The sequence below is a fragment of the Stegodyphus dumicola genome, chromosome 10, assembly GCF_044657685.1.
Source record: "Stegodyphus dumicola isolate Sdum_Otavi_A_Nest chromosome 10, ASM4465768v1".
NCBI lineage: Eukaryota > Metazoa > Arthropoda > Arachnida > Araneae > Eresidae > Stegodyphus > Stegodyphus dumicola.
Window position 1 is genome coordinate 159,691,093 of NC_140777.1, and position 16,720 is coordinate 159,707,812.

Here is a 16,720-nt window from a genome sequence, read left to right on the forward strand (position 1 = left end):
AGCATAATATAAAGGTCACAGCTATTAAGCTCTACATACACTGGTTATCATAAATTAAGGAAAAATCATAAAAATCACGATTACTGAAAAAGTTACGTGTAGAATTTAATGAAACTTACCCACAATATACAACACATAGTATCAAATAACATAAAAAGAAATTACCAGACAAATATGGTAGTATAGAAATTAGCACATGTATAAAATGAACAAATCGAAGGTGTCAATTTGCTATAGGAAAAGTACCTTCAATATGGAATATGATCACCTCTAGAAGCAATACAGCACATACAGCGATGTGTGATGCTTTCAATTATACAGTCTATCAGCTCCATAGGAAGCGAGAGCCATTGTTCCTGCAAAGCAGTTGAGGGCACGACAAGGGTCTGAGGGGGCAAATTGAGAGCAGCTAGACGTCTTCCTAAAGTATTCCAAACGTGCTTGATAGGATTCAAGTCCGGGGGTCCAGCTGGCCACTCCATGCACATAATTGTTTCCTGTTGAAGATAATCATCTATGATGCAAGCCCTGTGTGGTCTTGCATTGTCGTCCTGTAACAGGAAAGCATCACCTATTGCCCTGGCATATGGGCGTACATAAACATCAAGGATGTCATCTCTATAAATCTGAGCATTCACGGTTCTCCTTGGAAAGACATGGAGGTCTGTGCATCCACCCAAAGAGATGCTACCCTAAACACAGACACTGCCCCTTCCGTATGCATTTCTTTCACGCATGTTTGACAGATGATAATGGGTTCTAGGTTCTCTCCATATCAAATAACGCCTACTATCGCTTTCTAGACTATCCGTAAAGAAAACTGCCCTCCACTGATAAGGCGTCCAGTGGACATGTTGTCGTGCCCACTGAAAACGGTCCCTCCTATGGCGTGACATGAGCGGCACACAAATGGCTGATCGCCTCGCATACAGACCACCTTCGTGAAGCCTTCTACGCACAGTTGACGTTGACACGAACCTTCCGGTGGATGCAGCAAGGGAGAATCTAAAAAGAGTCGGAGTAGCGGTTCTATTCCTGCGTGCACATAATGTCAAATATCGGTCATCAGCGCTCATCGTAGCAGTTGGCCTCCTAGGATGAACCTCCCAGATACCGAATCTGTGGTTTGAAATTACCTCCAAAGTCTATGAACCACAGAAGGACTCACATTCAGCCATCTGGCCACTTCTGTTTGACTTTGTCCTGCATCTAGTCTCCTAATGGCTCTCCATCGCAGTTCTGCAGGCAAATGATGCCTGGGGGGGGTCATTGTTACGAATTGGTTATCTCAGATTTCTGATGTCACAGTGAAGCTCTCAAATATGGACTTTTATGCTCCTCGCAGATGATGTATTCCGAGAACAGGTCCACTAATTTGCATATCGCAGTTTTACTCAGCTACTCTTACTTGGGAACATATTCAAATTTTACTAGGTTTGGCTTATTTTTTAGGAAGTTATCGCTATTTTTGTGATTTTTTGTTAATTTATGATAATCAGTGTATAATAAAAGTCTGTCTGTGTGTCTTTCATTCGTGCTGCACGTAAGTAATAGAATCAGGTTACAAAATTTGGTACATAGGTGCATCTAGACAACAGCCAGTGCACCTCAAAGGGGCTTTTTCAAAATGTGAAATAGTTTCTTTTTAAATTTTATCTTTCTTGATAAAATTGCATCATTTTGAATAGTTTTTCTTTTACAAATGTGGTTTTGGCAAAAGTGTTCCATTTAATGCTTTTGATACTAGACTGCTGACTGTTGAAAATATAAGATAAAATGCTGCTTATTTTCTTTTGATTTTTGGACACACAACATGCACATTGCAACCTTCTTATTCTGATGTGCATGTGCCTTGTGAGGTACAACAGAAAGAATTTTTCTCCCCCTTCTTTATTTCGCTAACAAAGAGGTTTGCATATAACGGCAAAGAGGTTTGCATATTTTGAAATATGTCATCCACAGAGCACAATTTTGATTGGTTATTGCTTTCTGATGATAGTTTCATTCTTTGAGCAATGCGGTTTCGTCAACAGTTTTTCATTCATTGCTTTGGATACCGCTGACTGTTGAAAATATGAGATTTATTGCTTATTTAATTGTAATATTTTAATTTTTTAATTATATAAAAAGTTTTGTATGTTTTCTTTTTAGGAAACAAAGGTCTTAACCTCCTTTATACCATTTGAATTCTTAAGATTTTGCAAAGGGACGTTGGTTAATTTATTTATTAGGCTAATTAATATTTGCATTAAGCGATATTGCTTATTTCATTGTATTTTTTATATGCAATAAATTTTTATTAATGTTTTAATAAAGTTGTTCTGCAATTATGTGTACTTTTAAAATTTTTTAAAAAAAAGTTGTTCTGCAGAGTAAAATTCTATAACATACTCAGATAAGAAGTATGTTATAGAAGCCCACTGAAAGCTTAATTTACTTAAAAAAAAATTTTTTTTATTATTATTATCGTTGAACAAAGAACGATACTGATTAATGGTTTTCAGGAAAGAAATCTGAGCTACCACCTGCAGATTTTGCAGCTACTGCCTAAGCACATAGCAACACATTCTGAACAACATTTTATAAGATATTTCTCCCGCCTTCTTGGCATGCCTTTGTGGTGTAGTGGTCTCAGCACACTTGGTGCATATTGAAGAAAATGGAAAGGAATAAATCGGTTAGCAGAATTTTAATTCTATGTCAGAAAGAAAAAAAACTTCTTATCTGAGTATGTTATATATATAACATACTCAGGTTTTTAATTTAGTGGTGTTCTCTTTAGGCATTTTCACGGTACATTTAAAAGCCAGAAGAAGGCTGGCCGTGTAGCGGCTAGTATGAAACTAAAGGCAAAATTACTTTTTGCACAGATATAACTTACTTAAGCCATTCCTTAACATGATCCAGCATGTTCATAGGTATTGCATTAACCATGGCAACTTTCCTGTGATAATCTTTAAAGACAAAAACCATGTCAAAATTTTTCAGGTGGAACTGAACACGCTCAAAATGCACCAATTCTATTTCTTCCAAGGTGATAACAAATGGAGGCTGAAATAAAACATTAAAAACATTTCAACCATAAAAGATAATTAAAAGGAAATACTTTAAAAAAAAACTAAACAAAATGTGCAAGACAGAGAAAAGAAAGAACACTTTAAGATCTTTCATTTACTGTGATATTTTAAAATAAAAATATTAATTCTTGGATAAATATACACTGCCTGACAGAGAAAATGTCGCACCATAAAGAATGATTGAAAATAGACAAACCTTATAGACAGACAGAGAGATCATGCTTTTAATAAATAATTGAGCTTTCAAAGATATGCAACATTGCAAGCACTCTTATGTTACTCTTTCATTTCAAGCAATTAGTTGAATGCCCATTATTTTACAGTTTATTGTTTACTCATACATTATAATTCTGCTTTTATATGGAAACAGCGCATAACTTGTTAAACTGTAATAAAATTTTAATTACTCAATTTAAAATACAAAAATTGGAGTAATGACTAAACATACATAGAAACAAGGTTCAGATATATTTTTGAAATTTTTTTTAAAATTTAGTGCACTAAATTTTAAAAAAAAATTAATTTTAATTAAAAAAATGATACAATACAACCCCAATCACATTTGAGTTTGAATGTACACGAACAAAATTTTATACGAATTTATTATAGAAATAAGTATTTTTTTAATCTGCATCAGCACTTTATTTATGTATTTTTTAAATAAATGGGATTATGAATATTTTGGGTGTATATGCTGCCTTTTGCACTTTGGTGGTTAATTTTAAAATTATCTGGTATGTTCACAATGTATGCACGCAAATTTGCATTAGTTATGAAACAGAGACAGATCCTCAAAGCGTACTTTAAAAGAATTTTCAAATGCAAAACAAGGTAAACAAAATGGATGTTGAAATTCTTTTAAAAGATACAAAATTTTAATTATAAAAGATTTTGCAGTATTAATAATCGAACTATACATGTGTGAAATTTAATGTAGAAATAACGTAGGAATTGAATTTAGGGAAATTTTATTGTTGAGTGTTTTTTTATACGTATAGTATTTTTTCTCACTAATGAGCATAAAAATAACTTGTTGAGTATATATAATTTTTACATTAAATTATTTAATGACCCCCCTAAAGAAAAAGCCTCCCCTTTTACTATTTTTTCTTTCCACTTTCATTTTCTTCATATACTTTTTTTAAAAAAAGTTTATACAATACCTATTAAATAATTCTTAAGACACCAATGCATTTCAGCTACAAACAAACAATCCAGATTTGACATACTAACTGGAAACAGATCATACAAAATAAAACTAAAATAACTCTCACACATCCTACAAAATTCATGAATCTGCACTATCAGAATTCTTTTACATAATTACTCAAAGTTAATTTCTTCTCCATACAAAATCCTGTGAAGATTTATAGAAACTAGTGCCTAAGAAAAAAAGATTTTAACAGGACATCATAGGTTTTTAAAAAAAATGCTCTCACTGAACTCCCAATCTACCAGTTAGCTCTTAGAACCTCACTCTTGCTAACACAATATTTTGGTCTTTTTAGCTTCAGCATCTCTTTCCACTCAAACCACATAAAATTCAACAGCAAAATTGCAAAATGTTTCAAATTAACATAGGAGCAGATGTTTAATATTCCCAAGAAAGTGTTATGTGCTGGCATAACTTCCCCCCCCAGCCTTTTCTCAGTTCATCATATCACGCTTCAGTTTTCTTAAGTTGGCTTATAATTTTTTTTTTTTTTTTTTTTAAACTTTGGGCATGTTGAACATTATTTTAAGCCTTTCGACATCGTGCCTTTGTTTAAGATGTTCCTTCGGTATCGATGAGAGTTGAAAGGAATCATCCCACAGGATGGGGTTTGTGCCCACTACGCCTAGTTTAAGGGGTGGGGGAATAAAAAAAAATCCTAATGTCACAATTTTTGGTACTATTATAGATTACTACTTAAAATATAACATATGTTAAAATTAGCATTTAACAATCTTTTCCCTCTATTTTACATAAAAATATATAAAAACAATTACTTTGAGAAATAATTTTAAGAAATACTATTCAAATTATTCCGAAGTTTTATTGATAATTTACAATAATAAACTTTCAAATTAATTTAAAAAAATACAAAACATTTAAATACAGCATATTTTTATTATTCCTGATGAAGTTGCCATACACTTTTTTAATAGTCACTATTTTCTTAAAAACCTAGCTACCTAAAACAGTTATAAAAAATATGATGTGTACATCACTTCCTTGAAGGGATTATTAAATTATATGCAATTTTTCCTGCATTTCATTTAAACTTATTTCCTCAGATTTCATTAGAGATATATTTCTCATTCAATTAATTCAGTTCTCACTTCACAACAAGGCAAAAATACATGAAGCCTCAAAATATCTTTATTAAAAATAGAAAAATATAAAACAAATACATAAATACAATTTAAACAGGGTTCATAGCCACATTTTAGTTAAAAAAATAAGCACCTGTCTAATTACATTATACACAACTGCATAACCTTAAAAGAAAAATTAGACTTGCAATTTAAAATATGAGCAAGGCAATATTTATTAAGAGAATGAACATTACCTCAACCATGGAAAACAAATAACTTTTTTTTTTTTTTTTTTTTTTTAAATTTTAAATGACAGTTCAATTTACAGAATCAGTTTACAATGAGAGAAAAAAAAAACTATGCAGAACTAAACTATATTACAAGACTTAATGATGAAATTTCAGTTCAAAATATAGAAAATAAATAATAATAAGCCATATTAATTGTATTCGCTTGGCACTTAATAATAAATACAATTTATTTTTCCACTTATATTAATATTTAAATAATTTAACTTAAATCAAAATTCTGAACATTTTCTAAATTTTCATTGCATAACAGTTTTCCCTGAACATATATTCCAAGCAAAGTAATTTAAGTAAAAAAGAGGAACATTTCTGAAATTAGGAGACGGGAAATTGCTTCATGCAGTCATCCTTTAACAGTAAAAGCTTAACTAACTCGCATACTCGGAAATTGCCAAATATTCCGTATAGTCGAGCGTAACTGGAAAAAGAGGAGGCGGGGGAGATTGTAGCCGTTCTTTAGATTTCTCGGCTAAATAAATGATTTTGACATTTCGATATGTGCATCATATAAAAATAGACCAACGGAACTGAGAAATATTCTGCTTAGAAAGAACAGTAAAACTCTTTTAAGTGTCCATAAATAAATCTCAGACTGAACATCAAAATTAATTATCTCTGCAAAATAAATACCGCAAACGTTATTGCGCAATACGTGCGGCGTAATTCCTTCATACATGATATTACGCAATCGGAATCAACAGCTGCCGGTATTCGGAGAATAAAATAGGAAAAGAAAGAAACTTACTAATCCGGGGTGTTTTTGATTCTAATTTTTGAACAGACCCTTAAATTTCCAAAATAGAATCATTCTTCGCTTGGATTGGGTAGACCGCAAAACTTATAGTCCTATTCAATCCAGATTGGACAGTGACAAAAAAAAAAAAAAAAAAAAAAAAAAAAGTCTGCTGCTTCAATATTACAGATTTTGCGGAGAAAGGAGAGAACCTCCCAACCTCCGTACTGTATAATGTACTGGCAAAAAAGAAAAGAAATTATTCTGACTATTCAATTACTTTCCTTTTATTTAAGCCATTCCGAATATTATTCCTTAGAAAGCTAATCTGTGTAAAAATAAACCTCTTTTTGGAAGTTTATCTACATTTCAGCAGCTACTGCAACTATATTATTATAAATATTCATACATATGCTCATAATATAAGCATAACGATCATAATAAACACGAATATGAACTGACCACGCAGAACGAGAATGCAAATTATTAAAATCTTGATAGAAATTCCAACGTGTGTAGTATTTGGGTGGGAGGAAAAAGAATACCGAATGTACCGGAATTTTCTACGGTTTTCTCAATTCTTTGACCAATAGAACGACATGCACCTGTCTACTCTCTCGCTCACCATAGGTTACGTTACTGCAGAGATAGGGGAAAAAGCTATTTCCGGGAGTATAATTCACCATCTGACGTTCCATATAAGGAAGAAAAGTTGTTTATTTAGTTTCGGGGGGGGATGTGCGTTCATTAAAAAAAGCTCTAAAAGCAAAAAATAAGCGCTAAAAACAAAAATATAAGGACTTTAAAGAAAAAGTAAGCACCTATAAGGGCCTTTATATTTTATTTTCAAATATAAGGACTTATAAGCACTTGTAAGGACTGCTACGAACCCTGTTAAAGAACAATTTTTACAATTAAAATTAGACTTTCTACGCAAAAACAAGCTATTCGGCCAGCGGGGAAGAAGGCAGATTTTTCGGTGCACAAAACCGAAAGTTTACTTTTGGCCTCACTTGGCCAAAAAGACACTGAATTTGTTGTGAACGCTATGCTGAGTCAATATATGAGCCAATTTAATAACTTAAATGATAATTCCAGATTGGACTAAGCAATTCACAATAATAACAGAAGATGTTATCTTTGTTGTTGCGAGGCTTAGGTTCTCTAGACTAGCAACAAATCCACCATACTGCTAAGTTTCATAAGCAAACATATATCACTGCTATGGTAAAAAAATAAGACTTAGCTGCACTTAAGCAACTTTAAATTGTTGATAATTCTACAACTATTGCGCAGAAGTTAACTAAGGCATAAAAATCTTAACCAGAAGATAGTAACATAATTCAAGCATTTTTAAGGGGGGGGGGGGGGAAAGACTAAGAACAATTTACCAACATATCAGAATAAAAAACTAAGCTAAATGAGATGAGTAAAAGTGGGTATATATATATATATATATATTATACTTTTGGTGCGGGCAATTGCCACGTAAAAGAGAGGTGCACAACTATATGCTATAACAATCCTATGAGTTATGCGAGATACATACATACGTACAGACACCATAAAAATATACACTGACTACCAATAAGTATTTGGACACCTATGCAAATGACGATATCTGCGGTCCTAAGTTACGTCACGGACTCGACCGGTATATATATCGTGTAGGAAACAGCATCGGCTTTAGTCGCATGCAAGATGCCTCGCAGTTCGAAGCTCTCTGATTTCGAGAAACGTACAATTATCGGGTATCACAAATGTGGCCGATCCTTAAGGGACATATCTAGCGATCTGAAGTACTCAAAATCGACAGTGGCCTATGTGATTAAGAAGAGGAAGGTGAGCGGTGATTGTCGGAATGTGCCCCGAGTCGGCAGACCAACGAAACTGGGGGATAGAGACCGACGAGTGCTGTTCAGAGAAATTCGGAAGAACCGCACCCAACCAATAGCCCTCATCCGCGAGGAGTTTCAACAGGCATCTGGGAGTATTGTTTCAATGAATACCATCCGTAAGGAAGCACATCTGCTTGGTTTTCATGGTCGTGCTGCTGCCCATAAGCCTTTGATCATAAAGTGCAACCGTGCTGCTCAGTTAATGTGGTGCAAAGCACATCGAAATTAAACCGTAGATCAGTGGAAATGGGTTCTTTGGAGTGACGAATCAAGGTTCACCCTTTACCGTTCGGATGGGAGGGTCTGGGTCTGGCGTCTACCTGGAGAACGTCTCCTGCCAGAATGCATTGTGCCAACAGTCAAGTTCGGCGGAAGTGGAATTATGGTCTGGGGGTGTTTCTCCTTGTATGGGCTGGGACCCTTGATGCCCATTCATGGTAAGCTCAACTCCGATGCCTACTGCACTCAACTGGAAGAATATTGGATGACAATATTCTTCCTACGTTGTGGTAGTTTTACAGGTTGGACCCCTGTTACTTTCAAGACGACAATGCCAGTTGTCATGTTTTGACGTTAACCAAGGCTTAGTATGTTGCCAATAGAGTTCATCGAATGGACTAGCCTGCCCAGAGTCCAGACCTGAACCCTATCGAGAACCTCTGGGACGAGTTGCATCTCCGAATTCAGCGGTGCACTACTCGTGCAAAATCTGTGATGGAACTTCTATGTCTTCTCCAAGCCGAGTGGAAGAAAATACCACTAGCTGTCATACAAAGACTTGTGGAAAGTATGCCACAGAGGGTCCACGCTGTAATTACCTCTCGTGGAGGCTCTACCAACTATTGATTTTGAATAAGGTTAGTTTTTCTTTTCTATCACAGGTGTCCAAATACTTATTGGTACGCAGTGTATCTTTTATCAGCGTTATCGAACAACTTCGACAAATCACACACAGATCGTATTTTATTCTCGAGTGTCAAGATGTAGAAACATCTTTTTACTCGACTTCTGATAAAGATCGGGTGGGGGGGAGAGAAAGAGAAGGGTGAAAGGAGTGTGGGAGGCGGATGAAAGAGAGTGAGGTCTGCAAAAAAAGGGGGTGTCAAGTTCAGTGTCGTTATAAGATGTAGCCGCGGATGGTAAAACCGCAGAGTCAGTTTATAATTTATTTTTGGGGGGGGGAGTGTCCTTTGTTCTGTCATTATGTACAGATGTCACACAAAAACATCGCTAAATTGCATTCGATAATGGTTAAAATGGATATTTTCATTGAAACATGGTACTCCGATTTTTTTCGTGACTACAGTCTTACTTCCTTCGCTTCGTACAAGGAAGTAAAAAGAATAAGTATATAATGATTTAAATGATTCCAGTTATTGTAATTTCACAAAAGTAGTTAATATTTTTAATTAGACATCTTACGGTTTTATGATAAATTTTTATTTAAATGTATAAGATTAAAAAAGAAGAAAAAATATTCTTAAGAACTGTGTTTATTGTTTTTAAATCACTTACTTTTTCTCTCAATGATCGTTAAGATTAAATTTCAAAGTTATAGCTTAGGCTTTACTTCATGGTAACAACATGGCATGCAGAAGTATATCATTTCTGAAAGTACATTACAATACATTTCTCTCCAACAGCTGAGTTTGTTAATTAAAACGGAAAGATAAATATATTACACTTTTGCAAATACTAACAGTCTTGCATGCTGGAGATAAAAGATGTGTTATTTGGAATACTTTTGCCACTGCTTACTTTCAAATCACCGAGTTTCCTTGGGGAGGGGGAAATCATAAATTTGTACAAAATAATTAAATAAATTAATTCACAAGTCGGGCTTCCAGGCACATATGTTCAGGTGGAGAACTAAGTGTATTAAAAATTTATCATGATGATGATTAAGGTAATGTCATCTTCCATAATGTGAGGAACATACAACATACATACATATATATGTAGGCTCTTCATTATTGATTTTTTTGAAATGTATTGCAATCACATTTGGTGGCAACATTTTGAAAAGCGATTCAAAAAGTTTAAAAAAAAAAAGAAAAAGAAAAAAAAGAAAAAAAAAGAGAGACAGAGAGATATGGAAAAAAAAAAATAAAAATAAACATACCCAATCCGTAAGATTTACTAAGCATCCTGAGGTAGGTTGCAGCTGTACAGTACTTCTATATGGTACACCGGGAAAACCAAGCTCTCTAAAGGGAGTATCAAATTCAACTTCCTGTTTTGTCATCTGCTCAACTTTGTCACAAAATGTTTTAAAAGCTGTTTTCAATTTTTGTCTTAAATCTCTCTCAGCCTGAAGTAGAGAAAAATCTACAGAATTTTGACATTTTAATGTTAATTACAAGCATAGTAGAAGTTGTTATTTATGCATCAAGAATTCTATATTTTAAAAGTCTCCAAATGATTTGGGATATTTAAAAGATGAAGAATGATTTAAGAGTTTTTATTATGCATTTTAACAACATAATATGGATACAATAACAAAAAAAAAGGGGGGGCTGCATTCAGAGAACTTTACTTATAGAAATATTACAAACAATCTCCCGACAGAGGTAAAAAATTCATTCCCTCTTTGATACAGTTGTTGAAAATATGTTTAAAACTACCTTATCAAAGTTATTCAATAGTACTGACTATTAAAATTTTACAACCATCACACTATACACTGGAACCTCGAGATACTAGTTTAATTCACTCCAGCATTAAGCTCGTACAGTGAATTTCTTGTATCCAGAAACAAACTTTTCATTGAAAAAAATGGAAATCCAGCTAATCCGTTCCACACCCCCTAAAATATCAGTATAAAAATCAATTTTTCTAATAAATAACACTGGTAAATAATATAACCGTAGTTTACCTTTATGATAACATCTGACAATACCTTTTAATTGCTTCTCGTTAATCCACACCAACAACAGCTTCTCAACATCTAGGAGTTTTGGACGGCGCTTGGAAGGAACGGTAATTCCTTTGGCCACTGAAGTTTCTTAATTTTTTCCTTCTTCTTCAGAACAATGCAGATCGTTGATGCCGAACATAAGCCTCAGCCAATTCTGTCACTCTTACACCATGCTTATGTTTATCCGATTTCTTTCTTAATTTCAATGGCCATGGCTTCCTTCGTTTTCTTCGCAGCACTATCTGAGGCATCAATCTTCTTGGGAGACATCGCAAAATAATTATTTTCATGTAAAATGTAAAATATAATTAACTCACAAGCGCACAAACACGTAGATCAAAGAACACTGAGTGATCTGATGAGGGAATTCTCCAAGTCAAGCCAGATCAGGAAATAGCGTTATGCATACCAACAGATTGGCTCATTACTCATTGTTGGAGTCAATGCTAGTATTTAGAGACGAATTTTTCGCTGATACTCGCCCTCGTATCTTGAGGTTCCACTGTACAGAGAAAATTACCTGCAACGCTTTCAACACAATTCAACGACAAAAATTCAAGATAACAGTTATTGAATTATACAGTATTAATGACATCATTAATCCCTTTGAAATTTACCATTGTACGAATGCCTAAATATATTGTTAGCTTAAATGACCTAATGTGCCTAAAAATTATACTGTATATTAAACTTTCTACATTACAAAACATTAGTTATATTCACCAGCAGTATGTCTGAAGAACAACTTAGATATAAACTCCATATCAAAGGAATCTTCTAACATGCTGATTAAACAACAAATCTGCTCAATACACAATTTTAAAAATAAGTATTAGCAACACAAAACTCAGCTGAGAGCAGAAAATCCAACTTGAAAAATTTTTGATGCAAATGTGGTTTGGCTAATTGTGTAGATAATGCAGCATTGTGGAGTAGCAATGCAGCATGCCTCTAAGTGCGCAGCTGGTAGAATGTAAAAAAGCAGGTGCAGCAAGTCACAGCATTTACAACTGCTCTAAGATGTTTTTCATACCTACTCGGTGGTGTTACAAACAGTTGTCACACTTTGAGTGGAGTCTTATTATAAGCTAAAAGAGTCTAGTTAATCGAACAGGGAGATCGGCCAGAATATTGGTCAAAGGGATATGGTTGCTTTACATTGCTGGAACCACAGGCTAAGTGAAGGCACAGCCAGATGTCATGGGGGCTTGGGAGGTCCCTGTGTCACCAACACACGAGATGATGTCGCAATTAAAAGAGCTGCTCTGTCTGGAACAACAGTTACCCCAGCATCAATTAAACGTCATTTGCGAACTTGCATGGATTCGGGGATAAAATTTGCAGAAGTCTAGGTGATGCTGGATTTAGATCTTGACAGTCCACAATAAGCAGTGTCGTCTTGCACAGTGCCTTTTTCACTCAAGCTGGACAGTGTCTGGAGAATTTGATCTTCAGCAACGAATAAGTTTTCTCTCAATGCTGATGGCGTGTCTCGAGATGAAGAGGTGGACCAATGTATAACTTGTTGCGGAACGACACACAGCCGGAACAGATGGTGTGACAGCTGTTAACCATTAGACATGCTGTGAGGTCCTCTGACTGCTTACAGGTACATTGACAGCATTTTGCAGCTGATCGTACTGCCTGTGCTAGCAGATCATCCAAGTTCTGTTCTCAATCAGGATAACGCTCAGTTACACACAGCACGGCTTTCATAACAATATCTTTAGCCTATTGATGCCCTCGATTGGCCTGCATGTCAATATCTTAACTGGTGACACGGCTTTCATAACAATGTCTTTAGCATGTTGGTGCCCTCGACTGGCCACAATGTCTTCTGCATGTTAATATCTTAACTGGTGACACGCCTATTGAAAATGTTTAGGCCACGTTGAGCGGGCAAATTCAGCCGTGTACAACTATGCCTCAACTTGCTGACCAGCTGCTCCATTTGTGTCACAATCTACCACAGACAGACACTGGCAACTTAAAAAGTCTCAATGTCTAACCTTGTATAGCTGCCAACATATATTTTTAATTAGTGCACATTACTACTACATAATTTTAATTAATCTCATAATTGTTTCTTAGTTATCTCTTGCAAAAATCTGGAATTATTTTAATGTTAATATCAATTAACACAGTATAAAAAAGTTGAAACTATATCCCTATTTTTTAGAGGAGAGAAAGACTGTATTACCTGCTCAGCAGCTAAATCATCTCGATCATGCATGTGTTGATGTTTTCCCAAATCTGTGGTAATTTCTCCAACTTCTGTGTAAAACTGAACATCATTATTTCTCTTCTTTCCAAACATGATGGCATTCTTTAAAAAATATACAAACATTACAGTGCATATAAATTATGCAAGAAATACCTACATCAAAAGACTAGCATTAGTAAGTGTCATAAATTATTATAAACCAATAAAAAGAACAATAAACATGTAAATGTATAACATGGAGTATTATTCAGCAAAAATTACCACAAAACATGAACATTTTTAATATTTCATTTTAAAAAAAAATTTCTTTGTGATTGGTTTGGTGCTCTTAACTTCTAAATAAAAAAAATTAATACACAGTAAAATGTACTATGTGTTGTTTTCCAAATTATGCCACATAACTGTTCTAAAATTTTTCTGCTCGTATTAAACACATCAAAACAAAATATGAAAATGTATTTTTTTAGCAAAGTGTAGAAAGAAATTTAAGCCTTCAAAATGCTTCTAAAAACAAACACATTTTAAAAGAACTACAACTATTTAATTCATTCATTCTATAACTAATTAATTAAGGGTTTCATAATGTTGCTGATACCAATGCACAATGCAAGACAAACATAAATGTGAGATACTCAGTATTCATTTTGGATTCTGAGCTTGAAACAAAATTTATGAACTGAATTTTAATATACATGCATAAATCACAAGAACGAAAGGCGAATACGCCTACTAAAATTCCAACGCACACATAAAGTGATAACAGATGCACATAAAAATATAAAGTGATAATTTGCCTAGAAGTATTATTACTTCTAAATTTGTATAAACTATGTGGTATGATTGCCGTGGGAGAATCTGAAAAAGGTAAAACCCTTGACACAGTGTCAACATGATCTAGCATCCGGTGAGATGCTAGTTCACGTTATCACTGCTGTCAAGGAAAATCATTTAACTGCCTTTGAATTTCCACATTTTTTTACACCTGCAGCTAAATCTTGCTGGTGCTATCTTCCATTCTGCACAGGACGTCCTAAATGAGGTTATTCTGTTTTTGAACTCGCGACCAAGTTTCTAGGCCAAAGGCTTTGAAACCACCAAAATGGTCTCAGAAAAATCATTGATTTAGGTGATGTTTACTACCCACATTAAAGGTATTGCTTTCATATTCCCCTTCTAACTTTATTAAGAATACTTTTTGGCAGTAAACTTCCATTACAACCACATATTACAAACTGCGGTGAAAAAAAAAAAAAAAAAAAAGAGAGAGAGAGAAGGTTTTCACATTACCTAATATTTTTCTTTTGCATCTGGTAATGGGGCCACAATTTCAACAAAATGTCTGTGTATAATATTAAAGTAAAGAATGTACTTTACATTAGAAAGAGTGTAATTGAAAACCTTTTGGTGATGTTATTTGAACAAAATAATAACATAAATTTTAACAGCTTTTAAAATACATATTTTTAAACATTCAGAAGAGCAAGTGCTAAAGCTACCAGAGCACCAGAGGATCACAAATAGTTATTTAAAAAAAATTGATCTTTAAAATGAAAAATAAACCTACCTTCAGTGTAAAGTGTAGTAAAATTATCATCTCTCCATCACAAGGTTGAAAAAATGCATGCTTTATGTTATTATATAGTATGTCCACTTTATCACCTCGAACAGAAGTAAATCTGAAACCTAAGAGAGAAATAGTTTTAACAATTTCTGCTTCATACAATTCAAGATCTTAGTTATGCACACTGACAAGACTTCTAAATATTAATGAGAGAAAATTCCCAAACTTCTTTTAGAGGGGGTGGGAGAATATTTTTAGGAAGAGGGAGATATTTCAATAGTGAACATATTACATTTCTCCCCAAGATTTACAATTTTTACAACAGAATATAAGACATTTGCATTTGTTTACCTATAAATAACCAAATTTCAACAATACATCCATGCTGCTAAAAGCTGTTACTTTTAACGGTTAATAAGTAAGGATTTTAGAAAATAAAATTAAAAATAACTACCAGAAGTCATCTTCAAAATTCTTTTTAAAACCCAGACTAAGATAACACCACTTCTGCAAAATGTATATCAGCATAAGAGTCAGCATGAACTTTGCCATGTTGTTAAAGAAATCACGCGAAGCTGTCTTAGACATGCAAATAACAGTGAGTTTAGACATTTGGAAGAAAATATGCTATTTGTAAATATGGCAAATTCAGAATGATAAAGTAATTACCTTTATGTCTATAATGAATATTCAACTGAATCTATTGGTATTTTTCACTATCAAGGAATACCCCGTTATTGAAAGACCACCAATGCAGTTTATTATTTTTAAACGTTAGTGAAATAAGAAAAATTCTTTATGTTATGATATACAGTATAAAATCCAAAATCCAGAATGATCTAATATCCAAACCATTGGTAGGGTAGGAATAAAATTAGAGAAATTCTTCATACAGCAATTACAGTATTTAAACTGTGGAACTTTGTAATTGAACAAGAAATCATGTATATCTACAGAATTAAAGAAAATGTTTAATAAAACAAGTATATATTAAACTTTGATTTTCTTAAGGTCATAATACTTTATATTTTTAATTTTACAATTCCTGCATATTGCCTTATTAGATTTAAACTGCTGATCTAAAATCTGGACATTTCCAAAATCTGGAATCACTGAACTCCCAATGATTCTGGATCTCGGGTTTTGTACTGTACCAATTTTCACATGAAAGTACACATTCAGCATATTAAAGTTATATGTTACGTTACATGTTTAAACATAACATTACACACCATTGCCCAGATAATACAAATATTTTAAAATGATATTCTGAAAATGTCATTCTGTTGCATGTACTTAGCCAGCCAATCGTGAAAACATATTATAGCCAACCCAGCATAACATTTTACCGGTAAATCTAAAATCCTTCTCAAGCTTGGAACTTTAGTTTGCCATTCGACATCACCATTTCTAGAGATAAGATAGCCACGGAAAAGCATATATGGTATAATATATCCATTATGAATCTTTCTAAGTGATTTGTGGCTCTACCATGCAAAAAGTGCTGTTATTCAATGGGAAAAAGTTATGAATCAATTATTGCAGAAGACATCAGAACAAACCATACTATTTTTGAAATATACTATGATTTTTGTGTAATTCCTGGGTTTTGATAACCCATGGTGAACAGTTTTGCTTGCTTACTAGGCCAGATAAATGAAATTGTAACTCTTAATTAGACTGTTCAGAACTTCTCTGTTCCTG

At 33.8% G+C, this 16,720-nt stretch overlaps 1 protein-coding gene across 1 annotated transcript in view; it reads right to left on the minus strand.

Moving 5' to 3' along the window:
* The window catches only part of dre4 (SPT16 homolog, facilitates chromatin remodeling subunit dre4), a 122,529-nt gene that overhangs the window by 19,511 nt on the left and 86,298 nt on the right, over nt 1-16,720 (minus strand). Inside the window, exons 18-21 of the mRNA XM_085825766.1 lie at nt 15,020-15,138; nt 13,432-13,557; nt 10,437-10,625; nt 2,882-3,051 (exon numbers count right to left, since the gene is read on the minus strand). Of these exons, the coding sequence (XP_085681892.1) occupies nt 2,882-3,051; nt 10,437-10,625; nt 13,432-13,557; nt 15,020-15,138 (604 nt within the window). The remainder of the gene's footprint in view (nt 1-2,881; nt 3,052-10,436; nt 10,626-13,431; nt 13,558-15,019; nt 15,139-16,720) is intronic.